The sequence below is a fragment of the Halichoeres trimaculatus genome, unplaced genomic scaffold, assembly GCF_033239565.1.
Source record: "Halichoeres trimaculatus isolate MK-OKI-2021-1 unplaced genomic scaffold, fHalTri1.1 fHalTri1_scaffold_13, whole genome shotgun sequence".
Taxonomy (NCBI): Eukaryota; Metazoa; Chordata; class Actinopteri; order Labriformes; family Labridae; genus Halichoeres; species Halichoeres trimaculatus.
The window spans coordinates 21,784,713-21,800,114 of record NW_027437191.1 but is presented as its reverse complement, the minus strand read 5'-3'; the positions used below and the strand labels follow the sequence as shown (position 1 = coordinate 21,800,114).

The window sequence follows — 15,402 nt, the reverse complement described above, 5'->3', positions numbered from 1 at the left end:
ATGCTACCCTCACAGACCGTCAGACCTCCAGACACCAGGAGGCTGACTGTGCAGACAGTGTGCCTGAAGATGGGCTCTCGTCTCTGGGATCGGAGCTTAGCTCAGCCTTGGAGTGCAGCTGGATCTCTGTGGGGCTGGGCCGTGTCAAGGCTGCAGGTGGAGTGGACGTCACGGTGAGTCACATTCATTTTGATATTTAATGTTGAAGTCACAGAATGTTGTAAAATTCCTTGGTTAAAATGTGCTAAGATGTTTTGATCTGCAGGTTTTTTCGTGAGAATGAAGAGACGCTGATTTTGACCCACAGCGATGAGTTGAACAAAACTTACAGTGAGGACAGCAGAGTACTGTGTGACAACACACCAAACCAAAACAATACAAGCCGTGATGTCACTGGAGCAACCAGTTCACCCTCAAGACAAAACAGCCTGTCTTGTTATGAACAAGATAATCTCACTACAAGAGGGAGACCAGATCCTGGAACTTTAAGGAAAGAAACCAAAGCTTCTGTCATCTCTACTGGACCCAGAACAATCACAGTCACTTCAGCTGTTCCCTCTGCAGACTCTCAAAAGTTTCAACAGAACAGAAGCTATGGCAAGAGAAAGAGATCTGCTGCTGAGATGGAAGCTGATGAGATGGCAAGCAATGGTGAGGATAACTCCAGATTTATCCAGAACCAGGATGGAAAGAGAGGATCCTACAGGCTGGTGACAGAGCTGAACAAAGAAAAGAGCGTGGCAGGTGCTGCTCAGTTTTGTACCAGCCTCACAGAAGAGTGCACACAGCATCCAGCTGAAAGGTTGAGTACCAGAAACTCAGGTCTGAATCCTGCTCCCACTATCACCGCCTGGGAGGCCGGCTGGAACGTCACAAATGCAATACAGGTACACGTTTGCCAAGGCAGAAGGTTAGAAGGATGAAAAGTTGAGATTTTAGTGACTAGACAATTCATTCAGTGGTGGATGAAGCTGCAGTATGGAAATGGTCCTCACAGCCTTAGAATAATTTGTCGACCTAGATAATGTTGGTGAAATACTTCACCTATATTTACTCATGGAAAATTAAGTGTTAAAACAGAACTGTTCCAAATTTCTTAGTTTGTTTTTGAGATAATTCAGTCCATGCTTATTGCAGAAGAAAACTTGGAACCTGTTTCAGCACCTTATTCCTCCTTTTTCAGTCTCTTCATTATACATCTGCCTCTGTTTCGTCCTGTAGAAGACAAATGCACCAAATAAACACCAACACTTCGGCCTCCAAGCTTTACACTGCATTCAAAAAGCACTTAACAAGGAAGACATTTTAATCTGCTCCCATTGTTTTAATATTACAGAACAATGCTTTGTGGACGTGCAGGCAGTTTTTCAAACCCTCCTCACCGCCACCATCATAATCAAATAAAGCATGACTCCAATTGTTTTATATAAAACCAAAAGCTCCCATGCAGTTGCCAAAGCTAATAGCTTATTATGCTGTGGATGCAGAGCAGTTTTCCACGACTGCACTCATAAAAGTGTGTTCTTTCACTGCCGTGTAATTGAGCAGCATCAGTGGGTCTATGGGGAACATTATGGGGGTATTGTAGCTGCAAATGCATGCAAACACATAATGCATGCACAGAAAGCGGCATACACACACTCCTTCAGGAGTTGCATCAAATGAATTTGCATCAAAATGCTGCAACACACAGGGGGTTCAATCAATTCTAGCACTGTTTTTAGTGCACAAATACTTATATATAAAGAACAGCACATGGTATTAATAGATCAGCAAGTGTTTATGTGATTCATCTATTGATGCTACGTTGTTGTTCTGGCTGCAAGGGTTATATTTCTCAAGTTTTCACCAGAGACAGAGTGTGTATGCCAGAAACTCTATCTCTGCTGAAAACATTATCCATACAGTGCATTTAACCCCTTTATTTCCAGTACTTTCAGCTATTTTTTAATTAATCTGGCTTTAAAGCAGCACTTTGCTTTCCATGTCCTCTCCATTTCACTGTATTTCTTCTGCAGCTGGCTGATTTTTTTAAACTCTGCTGAAATGATAAGAGCTTCCCTCCATGGCTCTTGACTTGGTTAATGTTTTATAGGTTATTCATTACCTGCAGCAGTCTGTAATCAGGAACCTTAACCAAATGGATTGCTCATTAATCCCTGCAGTTGGGGGTCACAGAAAGGTAAAGTTAAGGTGACTTCATGATGAGGGAAAGAGTTATTATTAAAGGTGATGTTTCGCTGGATGCTTGAAGAGTTTGGAGCCTCAGTTCATCAGGGATAACGCAAAAAAAGATAAAGAGTGCAGGATTATAATCAGATGTATGAGCACCAATCAGAGCAGAGATGACAGAGCCATTTGTAAGGGGCTAAACAGATGTCCCCATAATGAAAAAAAAAAAAACAAGCTTTATCTCTTATCAAGGCTAAAAAGAAAAATATGTATTTTCCGGTGGTGGTTTATTGATGCCAGAATAACTGACTGTCTGCCAGCTTAATACAGTTTTTATTAGAGAGCAAGTGTGCTGCCAAAAAGACACACAAAAATAAATAAATTTCAAACAGGCTCCAGCTCGCAGGGCCCTCTGACTTGGGAATATTATGAGACTGGGTTTTGATTCAACCTGACTGTTAATGAGGAAGCTCCGCTTCATTTTTCTTCATCACAGATTAGAGATGTGCAGCTTTTGTTCCTGAGAAAAACTCGTGTTAGTTTCTCTGGCGATGGTTATCAGTTCTCTGAGTGACATTTTATCTTAAATCGGGATGAAAACTCCAGATCCAAGTTCTAAATTGGGTTTTTTTTAAATCCAATCACAGGCCCCAGGGAAATGAAGAGTGCTCCCATTTTGTTTTTGGAAAGATTGCCGTCAGAAGTTATTTGGTTTACAATGCTGCCAAACACATTCGCAGACCCTGCAGGGAAAGTGAGGCTTCATGAAAGCTGCAGGTTAGAGTGGCTTTAGCGTCAACCTCCACCAGATATGAGGTAGATAACCTATTTTTTCATTAGCATATTTATCATCACCCTCATTGTCTTTGCTGTGATCATCTTCATTGGTAATACTGCCTCAGGTGATGATGTCATCGGGGTTAGCAGAGCTTGTGCTAAAAGTCTGCACACAGATTACAGTGATGAGGTTTTGGAGATTGAACGAAAATCCCAAATCACCAGAATTACCGACACTTGATGCTGAAAATTTGCTTCGCATAAAGGCAAATTCCTGATACTTAGAGCAACTGACAGAGATGAAGTATGCTTGAAATGTATTGAGGTTGCAGTTAGGGGACTTTTAGCGTTATGATAATACAAGAGACAAGAAAACAGAGATAAATATATAACACCGATAACAAAAACAGAAAAGAGAGATTGTGAGGGTAGGAGTAAGGTCTTGAAAGCGGTCACCGAAGGGGGTTTTGGGTTGATTTTTGAAAGAGAGGAGTGAGTCTGAATTGTGGCTTGGATTTCCAGAGGGTTGGGGCATCAGGTTAGAAAGCTCTGTTGCCTATGCTGCAGTGCATGGTCCTAGTGATGGGGGTCAGGAGGTCTGAGATGGTTGATGGGGGATTGATGCAGAGGATGTCTCCGAGGTATGGGGGAAACAGATTGTTGAGAGCTTTGTAGGTGATGAGAAGGATCTGAAAGATGATTTGGTGCTGGGGAGTTGATGAAGTATAGAGACACACTCCGGTGTTTTAACAAACTCTGTAGCTTTGGTAAATGTGCTATAAAAACTGATTATATTGAGACATTCTAGTATAACAACTACTTCACTCGTGAAGAAGTACAACAGATTTTAAAAAAAGAAAAGCCTTGGGAAAGTCCTTTCTTCCCCAAAAGCTTTTCTGCAAGTAAAGAGGAAGTAAGAGAAAAAGGCTTAAAAAAAGAGAAAACCAAAATGTAGGTAAAATCAAACAGAACCAGAGGAAAAAAAAACAACAACAAAGTTTGCGTTGCGAATTTGCGTTGAGATTATATACAAAGTCAATGCAAAGACGCGTCTGAACGCAGATTCGCCCTGGACAGCGCATTGGACACATTTGGCGCGGGGCATTTGGAGTGTTTGGGGGCATTCGGGGCGTCTACGCTCCAGTTGAAAAGATTGAACTTTCTACACAAATTTGCGCGAGGCTGTGCTGTGGCAGCCAATCAGCAATGACACACCCCCACACACCCCCAAAGGCTCCCTAATTTGAAATAATGTGCTCGTTCGCACCACTCAGAATTAAATTGTATCTACTTGTAATCTGCTCATGCAAATGAGTTTATGAATGACACAGACACAGAGATTGAACTCAACGACAGGTGTGACATGAGATACTACATGTGAAACTTATAAGGGTGGGGCACAAAATCACACAGGAGGAAAGTACGAAAGATGTCACGACTGAGAAATGTCGACTGAAAATTCCCGGGATTAAAACAAATAGGATTCAAAGCTTAACAAAAGCAACATTTTATAATTGTTCCAATTTTAAGCTTCATGTTTTGATGTTGATCTCTTTGTTGTCCCTTTTACAAGATTCACAGCTGAAAATACTTTTGACTTATCTCAGACTGTTGTCTTTTTCTCATATCATCTTTGTGGCAAATTGCTTTGTTTTGACTACTGTCTCTCTAATCCCTGCCCCTCAACATTCTGAAACCCAGCACTCAGAAGCCTCCTCCACTGCTGCAATGCCATGAAGTCATGTGTCTGTATTAGAAAAGAGTTTTTGACCCCAGATCTGAGGTACAGAGTTTGGAAAAATCTGGAAATCTTTAACACTTGGCTGTTTCTCCAGCACATGCTTTGCATTTGTCAATCATGAAATAGCATGAGTATTAAATCCAGTCAGATTCATAGCGGCTAAAAACTCCTTACAGAGGATTGAAGGTGGTAGTTGAACTTTTCTCATGGTTCCAGAACATATCCCCTCTTACATGTTGACCCACCTGTTTCTTTTTCCACTTTGTCCTCTCCTTGTGTGGACAGGCTTTTCTCCATCAGCGTTTGTGCAGAAGTGTGTGCCTGCATCAGATATTATGTATGACCTGAGACCTCGGAGTCCAGACTGGAGCAGTGAATGTGTCATACTCTCCCAGTCAGTGAAATATCAGCACTGCCTGGTGCCTGATGCAGAACATGTATCGCTTTGAGAAAGGGCATACCTGTATGTGCTGCTGGGCTGATGCCGCCTGAGTAAACAGATTTCAAAGGTGTCAGATTACGGCAGGATGGAGCTGAAAGGAATAATCAGGGATTTCTTCCTGCTTTTATTCTACCTGTTTGTGATTGCTTCAGGAATTAGCTGGCGGGAACACACAGAGAAGAGAGAAAAAGCTGCAGAGATGAAATCAGGAGCGTCAGATTTCTCTCAAACTGCTGCTTTCATCCCCAGCAGCTCCATTTGAACATCAAAGCTTTATCAGCATATGCCTGACAGACAGCAGTTACTAAATAACCACTTGAAAGCCAGAGAATGTGTCTGTTTATGCATCCACAATATGTGCTCCTCTAACTGTAGCTCCATGTTCCAACACCCTGAACACAGCAGCTCCATCAAAGCAGCTTCATGTCTCCTCTGATCTCCCCTCGTCCTCCTCCTCTTCCTCCTTCAACCTCCTGCTCTCTACCCACACCTATCCTTCTCCTCTTCTCCTCTTCATTTCTTGTCTGTCTCTCTCCTTGCTCCTCATCTTCTCCCTTTCTCTCTGGCAGTCACTTCAGTTCTTTCTTGGTGTAGGGCCAAAGCTCTCCTCCTCCTCCTCCTTCTGCTCCTGCTGGTCTCCTGCATCCTCCAACTACTCCAGGCATCAGGCCAAAACTCTCCTCTCGCCTCCTCATCTTCCAACCGTGAACGCTCCTTTCTTCTTTTTCTTTCTCATTCCCTCTTCAGCAGTCTTCCACTTCTCTTTTCCACTTGTGTTACAATGAAGTTGAAGAGTTTTTGGTGCTTTTCTTTGATTATTTCTTAACTGTGTGAAATGAGCATCTTGCAGTTAGTTAAAGTAGTTTGCCTTCAAATCCTCATAGGCACACTTCACACTTTATTTCCAGGGACCAAAAAACGTCAGTAAAAGCAAAATATTGTGACACTGTTATGGATATTTTTGGGCTGCTATCTGGTAAGATATCTTGGCTGCTATCTGGTAAAGTAATAATTTAAATCAAGTTCAAGTTCACAGCAGGACTGACACATGAGAGGTTGAAGAAGACCAGTTAATGGAGAATCTTATTCATCCGGGGTGTCTTAATCAGGGGGCCTAAAAAGAGCCGTTTTTTGGGTGGTGGAGACTTCGAGGAAGTCAGTTTAGAGGTATTCAGGATAACATCCAAAATGTAAACCACGTTTGAGAATGAACAAGAGAGGACCAAGCAACGAGCCCTGGGGGACGCCTTGTGAAGGTGGAGCAGTGGAGAAAGATCAGTCAGTGATTTGGATGAGCAGTTTATCCATCAATTAAAACAGAATTAGAGAGATAGTAGTATTGTCAATAGTGGGGAAACTTTTGGGGTTTGGGGTTTGATGAGAGATTATGGCCTAATGGTTGTAATGTCTAATTTGTTAATGCTAAACTAGAGGGAGACAGTTTACACCCAAGTTTTTATTCCAGTAAGGAATAAATCAATGCTGTGAGGGCTGAGGAAACAATGGGTTTTTGGAGATGTAGGGGTTATTTTTATTATTTTGGGTTTTGGGTTTGGGTTTTTGGGTTTTTTAACATCATCAGTATAACAGGGGAAATGAATACAACATTATTACAGGGGGAAGCAAGTAGATAATGAATAGGAGAGGACCTAGGTGAGGGCCACCTTGTGACAGAGGAGCATTAGAGAAAGAGCAATTGGTGATAAGGATGAACAGTTTATTCAACATCTAAAACAGAATTAAAGGGATAATGGAGGGATTGTAGTATAGTTGACAGCGGGGGAGACTTTAAGGGTATTTTTTAGGGGGTTTCAGGCCAAAGATTTTGAAGTCGGATTTGTTGCAGTAAAGCTGGAGAAAATGAGCATTGTAGTGTTTGATTATTGTCCCCTCAATTTTTTCTTTCTTCCCTTTTGGCTTCATTAGGGTATTTTTGTGTTGGGTTTACCCTTTGCCCTGGTCCGGTCAGGCTATATGGGTCTCGTTGTGCTGGTTCTGTCAGCTTGGGTCTGCAACCACACAGGAAGGATCCTGGTGGCCTGTCTGTATGAAGAGGAACAGAGGTAAGAATTTACTGGATCACGTCACTGAGTCTTAATCATAGTTATTCTCTCTTTTTCCTTCAGGCTCCTTCTCCACTTGTTGTATGATGTGAACACAGCAAAAAAAAAAAAAAAAAGAGAGGGACTTTAGAGCCCAAAACCGACATGTTTTTCTTCAGAAGTGCTCAATCTCAAGAAAACACTACTCCCACAGCTAAAGAGAATGTTAATGTGTTGTTTGAGTGAAACTGTAGTTTACTTTGGCTTTATTTGCTCGCAGCGTTGAGTCCAATTTAATTCTGATTCAAATTAGTTCCACAGCGCTGAGTCTGATTTTGAATATTCTTTGCCAGCTGTGAAAAAAAAGCATCTTGTTGTGATGACTTTTAAAGCTTCAGTACAGCAAACATTTTTTTTCTGGGGAAAGTTTTCTTTGGTAATTATTTTTTGGAAAAATATGCTAAGCAGTTTGAAGACTCAGTGCTGCACCTTTGAAAACATCAACAAACTATTGGATGCATTTATAACAGTTGGTTAATGTTTCTGTTTTTCAGTGGCTCCAGGTCAAAGGTCAGAGTCCGACTCAGCTATCAGGACATAGTCGAGGCCTGCTGTAGAGGACTGTTGCCCAACTGGCCTGGACTGTGGGGATGGATGGTTAATGTAGCTCAGGTGAATCTAACATTGAATTAAAACACTATAAACAAACAGGTCTCAAAAGTCTTCAAACTTTAAGTTAAATAACTGACACAGCCTGTCCTCTTTCTAGCAAAACTAAAATAGTTAAAAAGATTTTTAATTAGAAACTTTATCAGGGAACTTTTTGGCACTTTGGTTTGTTGAAATTCTCTTCACACCCAGACAGAAATCAATAGATGATTACCTGGCTGTCTAACCTGTTTACCCGCACACACTTGGGGTCATCTGATGTTTGTCTGCTGTGATTTAAATACCCTTATTGTGCATGTCACACTCTTTCACAGTCTAGCTGGTTAGATTACTGAGCTAATGAGGCAGACCGTTTTAATTTTAAGTTTGCTGCCTGAAAGTAAATCTTTCTCCTGTTTTTGTCATTGAAATATGTCCATACGACCTTTGAAATCCCCTCCCCCTGTTCTTTTCTCCAGGTGGTTGAACTGCTCATGACCTGCACCCTGTATCTCGTTGTGTCCACCAGTCTCTTGACTGACAGCCTATCAGGGATGACTGTTCCTCGATCGGCTTGCTCTCTGGTGTCTATGATCTTCCTGCTGCCCTGCCTGCTGCTGACTGATCTCAGATCAGTCTCCACACTCAGCTTGCTGTGCTCCCTGGCTCACATACTGATTAGGTGATGAAGCAGAAGATGCATTACGTTAGTTCTTAGAGATCCCAGAGCATCAGCTGACACACTCACCCTAGATCAAGACAACACAGCTTTCAGAATAATCTGCTCTTATTCTCAGTCTTGTGATCACTTCTGCGGTTTTCACTGTCTGTTTCATATTCCTGCGTGTTTACAGTTATTCCTCATGCCAGGTGTCTTGGATTAGACGAGCACCTGGCAAGCATCAGTGTGTTCCTATTCAAAATTGTAAGAAATGGATTAATCTCTTCATGGTCCCTGTATCTGCTGCTATCATCTAGATTAATTGTGAATGAGCAAACAAAGGTGTAACCACCAAAACACCTGATAAAAGCTGAGAGCATACATGTGATAATTGAAGTCTAACTTTTTGAATTCTGCGTTGAAAGTCAGATTTTGGTCTAAGTTGTGTGCCGGATGAAGTCAGCCTTCGGGTGGGCGGCCCAGGTTCAAACCCAACCTTTCCTGCACGTCACTCCCCACTCTCATCCTGTTTCCTGCTCCATCCACTGTCCTGTCCTCTCTAGATAAAGTCTTAAAAGTCAGGAAATTAGTACATATATTTAAAAAAGGGGTCAAAGTTCTGAGACCAAAGTCAGCAAAAGTTTTTCACACTGTTTCAAAACGGTGAGATTTGTTTCATCTTATATTCTAAAATTTAAATTCATCTAGCGTCACATAGATTTGATTGGGTTAAAGGTTTTGTGAACTAATCCTTTCAATAGTTACTATTGAAACTTTAAAATCATTAAAATTACATCTATGACATCAAAGCATAAACTAGTCCATAAAAATGTTCTCACCCTGAAAGTATGTTTTAGAAAGCATCCTGATTTTATTGAAATTTCCTTCTTCTTCTTCTTTTTTTTTTTTTTTTTTTTTAAATTTGTGTGACTCGCAGCAGGACTTCAATTATGAAAACTTTGAGATATTGGATATTGTCAGGCCTTTTTTGTAATATTGATTTATCAAATACTTGATTCTGATTGGTCAAGACTCTGATCTGTTGTTTCTTGTCAGCACACTTGCTTTTAATGCACCTCCAATCACAGATAAAATCTGAACAAAAAAGTCTGCCAATAGGATAAGGAAATGTTCTTGTCTTTTGTTTTTTGAAATAGAACAATGCAAGTAACTTTTCTCTTACACCACAGGAAGATTTTTTTTACTTGTTACAAGTAATTCAGACTTCATTTTTTGTCTTTAAATAACTTGACGTAAGACTTTTTTTACAGACCTTTTACAGACCGATCAAGTGGATGTGCTTCGTACTAAGTCCAAAAAGATTTACAGAAAATAAGACAAAAAAAACTTGAAATGATGTCATTTTTTTGCAGTGTATTCTTCAAGGACCTGTAACTCATTGCATACAATGGCTGCTGTCTCGTTGTGATTGGTTGTCATCTTATCACAAAATGGTTTCTTCCGGAGTATAACAAAAATCATGAATGGTGAAAAATAAGAGACTTTTCAACAATCAAATTTTTAGAAAAATTCATTTGAGTTGAGGGCAAAAGGACCCTGAAAATTTTCAAGGATTCCAGAAAACGTCATAAAACTTACCAAAAATGTTCCATCCCTTTACAAACCTGGTCACTACACATCAGCCCTACAGATGATATTAACTGCGCTTCATTATCTCCACTTACTTTGTTTTTACTTTGTCTTGCATCAGCCTGCTGGTCATGCTGTACTGTCTAAGTCGAGCCAGCACCTGGTCCTGGTCCCCTCTGTCTCTCTCCGTGGACCCAGAAGACTTCCTTGTCTCAGTGGGCGTCATCATCTTCTCCTACACCTCGCAGATCTTTCTCCCTCCTCTAGAGGGCAGTATGAAGGACAGACGCCAGTTTGATGCCATGCTGGGGTGGACCCATGGTGCTGCCTGCATAATGAAAACAATGTTCTCTGTTCTGGTCAGTGACACAGTTGACGTTCAGTTGTGTTTCTGAATTTGTAAGGTTGTGTTTACAGCTTCTCAGTCCTCAGACCTGATGTCTACCTGACAGAAGGTCGTTAAAGGATGGAACAGTGTGATTGATTGACTGATTGCTTTCCTCCTTCATTAGGCCGTGCTGACCTGGGGGACTGAGACCAGTGAGGTCATCACAGACAACCTGCCCTCTGACCTCCGACCTCTCGTCAACCTGTGTCTGTTGGCTAAAGCCCTGCTGTCCTACCCTCTGCCTTTCTACTCTGCAGCAGAAATACTACAAACATGTCTGCTCAGAGGTGAAGATCATTGATGGATCTGTTTTCTATTTAAATCAGTGACCTTGTCTTGTGTACAGTACATCTTCATACATTAAGCAACAGTTCCTTCAGGCTGTTGATCAAAAAATAACCATTCATTCCCATGGAACAGATTCAAGGTTTAATAGTTAAGACTGACAGCAGATCAACAGTTTATGAGTTACACTAAATGATTTCACAGGACTTTAGGAGGCTATAATTTCCTTTAAATGGTTTTTGATTGAGGAGAGGCTTGTAGAAGTTTTAAGTGTGTGGATAGACAATAAAAATAATAAAAGTTGTATGCATAAATGTGAAACACACCTCTTTTAATTGCTAAAGATCAAGCAATTTAGCTTAAAAAATCCAAATCCCTCCAAATGAGACTTTCTAATCATGTCAAAACACATCTTATAACTCACAAAGCAGTATCCTGTATGTGCCATTTGATTCTATTTGAGTGCTTAGTGAAGCACTCATCTGTTTACTGTCAACATGCGTCACACAGACTGAACTTTTGATTTTGTTGACTGTCAACAGAGCTGAGGTCATGAGATTACAGAGTGACGTGATTCTGATTATTATTACATGAAAAATGCACCAAAAGATAAAATCAAGATGAAAGAAATGTCACTGATGAAAGCAAGAAAAAATATTTTGTTCTTGCAACTGGGACCAATCCAAGAAGAGTGACCCATAAACACAACCTGTTTGCCAGCTGAACAACTCCCACTGACAAAACTTCTGTTGACCTTTTCCACATCTCTTCACTCGTCTTGTTGCAGATGATGTCATCCTGTCATACCACAAACACACAGCTTGCAGTGTGTCTCGCCCAGCCCTCTTGGTCCGCGTTGCCTTGCTGATGACTTCATACCTGTTAGCCCTGTTGGTTCCCAGGTTCTCCCTGCTGATGGGTTTGACAGGCAGTGTGACCGGGGCAGCCATGACCCTGATCCTGCCATGCCTGTTTCATCTCCGACTGCAATGGAGGCGCCTCACTGTGACACAGAGAGCAGTGGATGTGTTTATACTGAGTGTGGGAGTCGTCTGTAGTGTGTCTGGTGTGATATGTTCACTGAGGAGACTGCTGGAAGGACTGTAGGATGTATGGATGGATGATGGATGGAAGAAAAGGATATTCCAAAGATGCATTTGTGAATAAATGAAGAGGTGGATTTGGCTTGAATTAAAATACCAATTGACCAAAGATGGAGAGGTGGATGGATGCTGCTACTTTGGAAAATGCCCAAGCAGATGAATACATGAACTGTAGGATGGAAGGATATGTGGTTGAATGGATGGATGGATGGATGGATGGATGGATGGATGGATGGATGGATGGATGGATGGATGGATGGATGGATAGATGGATAGATACATGGGTAGATTGTTGGTTGGTTTGGAGTGCAATACAAATAAACAAGAATAATGAGATAAACGGCTTGATGGAAAAGAAACATAAGAAGGGATGAATAAAGGGACCACAGATGGATAGATGATGGATGGATAAATGGATGGCTGGTTAGTTGGTTGATTGGGTAGATGGATAAAATGAGGGATAATTGGGTGAATGCTTGGGAAGATAGATGACTGTTTTTTGTTGTTGTTTTGTTTTGTTTTGTTTTGTTTTGTTTTGTTTTGTTTTTGTTGTTGTTGTTTTGTTTTGTTTTGTTGTTGTTGTCGTTGTTTTGTTTGTTTTGTTTTGGGGGTTTTTCCAATAGACCGGCAGATGAATAAATAGATGCTTGCACAGTAGGATTAATGGATGAAAGATGGATTAGTGGGTGGATTGTTATTTTGATGGATGGATGGATGGATGGATGGATGGATGGATGGATGGATGGATGGATGGATGGATGGATGGATGGATGGATGGATGGACTGGGAGATGTTTGCATGGTTGATTGGATGGATCAATGGATGGTTGGTGGCTCTCATTGTCTTGTTTTTGTTGGATGGATTGATGGATGGAGATCTTTAGAGAAATTGCTAGAAAATGGGATGGAAAAATTGAATAGATGAAAGGTTGCACTGACAGACAGATTTAATATTTGCACTGAAAAAGATTTATAAGTATTTGAAAAATGACTGAAAAGAATATAGTCCAGACCTTTTTGATTGTTGAGTGGTTGGATGGATAAATGGATACATGGAATGAGTGATAGAAAGCTTGACAGATGAACAGATGTTTTGATTTTCTTTAATTGAATATAGTAAAGCAGATGTTTATAAGCAACATTTGATTCATGTTTAGCTGTAGTCTTTATCTTTGACTCTAACTTTAGATTAATCTTTGCATTTAAGTGTGATCAAAAAACAAGTTGTTTTCTATTTGAAATAAATCTAAAGTTTGAAAAAGTATGCGAAAAAAGGCATATAGTAATCTAGTACAGTGATAGTTAAAGCATGGCAGTTAAAGCAGGGATCAGGTACCTAAATGTGCAAACTAAACTGATAAAATTATAGTTTACAGCTAAATGGGAACTGTGTCTTTAAATTAGATAATGATCACAAGCTCCAGAATTTGAAAGATAACAAATGTTTATTTTCATGTTTCTGCTTAATGTTGTTGATGACACATTCTGTGTTGGTACCAGGACATTTAAATCTGTTAGTTCGAGTAATAAAATATCACACACTGTGACATGTGAAGAGACAGACGAGCATTAATCGACAAAAAGGATGTGAGTCAGCCGTATCTCTCTAAGCCTCTCACAGATTTTACCTGTCACCTCTGGGCATGTTTGTCACAATCTTTTGGATTCCTCACTAAATATAAAATCTCATTTTATGCCATCTTGATGGTAAGCTGAAGGAATGAAAGCTGAAAGAGTTCTTGTTTTTGAATTGGTCGACAAAGAGGAGTACTACTGAAAATGCTGATAGAGGCCTTTGTTAGAAATGTGGAATTATTTTCTTTTTAGCTTCTGGAGGGAAATAAACATTAAAGAATACTAAACTTGTCCTTTGGCTGAACGTTTGTCTTCTTTTGCTTCTGAGTTTTTATGTAAAAATATGTTTGAAGAGAATGGGTGTGCTTCTGTATCTCAGTAAGTAGGAGTAATCTTGGCTTCAGCTTCTCTTTTGTTTATGTCCTTCCAACGCACTCTGGAAGCAGGTTGAACCAAACTGTGAAAGAAGAGTAAAGTAAAGGCAGAAAGAAAGAAAAGGACAGAAGTGAAGTACAGAGGAGACTTAAATGGTCTCATTTTTCACTCCGTTACAAAAAAAGCATCTCAAAACGGGAAGAAAAATGAGCAGAGAGAAGATAAGAGTGAGGACAAAAACAAGAAAAGTGAATCAGAGCTGAGTTAAAGAAGGTCAACAGAAACAAAGAGGAAGTAGGAGAGGAGGAATTCGAGTTTCCAGTTTCTCCTGTGAGGGTTTGATGTGATTATAGATGATTCAGGCGTGTGTGGGAAAGCTGTGTTAGTCACCATGGGACGTGTAAACACATACGCTCACATACACATACGCAGGACAGCTTCCTCACTGAGAATCGTCACACTAAATTATTTCCTCGGATTTACTCAGAAAAGAAGAAGTATCCAAAGGCAATTTGGGTTAGTATCGTCAAATTCCTTTAATCCTCTTCCTTTAATTAATGTCAACAACAAAGAGAGGCGACTGAATGCACAACATGGAATAACACTCATCCAGCGACAATTTGTTTGTGTTGGCTGATAAAGGTTAGATTTTTAACAAGTGCAGCAAACAGTTGTTAACCTTTGACCTATAACCTTTTAAGACCAGTCCTTAACCCATCTTTTAGAAATTCAACGTTTTTATTTGAGGTCCTATTTGTAACTCAAACAAGGTGCTTATCAGCATAATTTCACCCCATTGACCACTCAAAACTAAAGAGGAGTGAGGCTTATGATGTCAAATTTGTCGGCAACAATGCCAATGGGGATACCAATGGGGTAACAAGTTGACATGTCTTTCCTAGAGTGAGGTTCACTCCTGGTCTTCTTGATCTGACTGCGTAATAAATTTGTGGGCCACTTTCCTAATACTGGCATGAAGAACAGACGGAGTTCAATGAAGAAAAGGAGATCCAATGGCAGCTTTAGTCCAACATCTTTATTTGAAGTTGACACAATGATGGCACACAGACAAAACCCTCCTCTCCTCTCCCTAAACCTGGTGTCCTAGCCTCCTTTATACTACTGGGTCCCTGAATGTATGCAAGCTACCCATGTATGGCAAACAGACTTTGTGTCTGTAGGTTGTTTTTCTGTAACATGTAGTCACTGAGCAGTGCTGTGAGCACTAAATCTTTCAATTCTGGCGAAATGAAGAGTCATCTCAAGTACACGGCTAGGCTAAACTTGTCCAAGAGTCAAAGGTTAGCTCCTGCAGGCCCCTGGACCTCTGCAGGCTGCTCTGCAGTTCACTCTAAATGAATCCACTTTGAATGAATCCTCAACAAAGTGTTTGGTGTTCCCCCACTTTGGGAACCAGTGCATTACATTATCCATCTGAAGTACAGAGTTTATCTTGCACACCTAGACTTGTTTCTGTAAATGTAATTCCCAGATTAAGAGCTCCCGCTAATGAATAGCACTTCGGTATAGATGACATCTTAACAGGAGGGTGAAGACCATGTACTGGAATCTTTATTACTGTGCAAAGCACTTTGTAACATTGT

General features: G+C 40.5%; 1 protein-coding gene across 1 annotated transcript; it reads left to right on the top strand.

Moving 5' to 3' along the window:
• LOC141802334 (vesicular inhibitory amino acid transporter-like) lies at positions 1-11,853 on the top strand. The gene is made up of 8 exons (XM_074685875.1): positions 1-173; positions 266-887; positions 7,059-7,195; positions 7,729-7,846; positions 8,302-8,504; positions 10,195-10,432; positions 10,586-10,748; positions 11,567-11,853. The coding sequence occupies exons 1-8, from the start codon at positions 1-3 to the stop codon at positions 11,851-11,853; spliced, it is 1,941 nt and encodes a 646-aa protein (XP_074541976.1).
• Positions 11,854-15,402: the final 3,549 nt, after the last annotated feature.

What these genes read in the sequence shown, in the direction of transcription:
- LOC141802334 (XM_074685875.1), top strand. Translation starts at nt 1, where the DNA reads ATGCTACCCTCACAGACCGTCAGACCTCCAGACACCAGGAGGCTGACT. An exon ending in ACGTCACAAATGCAATACAG is followed by an intron (nt 888 to 7,058) that starts GTACACGTTTGC and finishes TGGCTTCATTAG; the next exon opens with GGTATTTTTGTGTTGGGTTT. An exon ending in CTGGCTCACATACTGATTAG is followed by an intron (nt 8,505 to 10,194) that starts GTGATGAAGCAG and finishes GTCTTGCATCAG; the next exon opens with CCTGCTGGTCATGCTGTACT.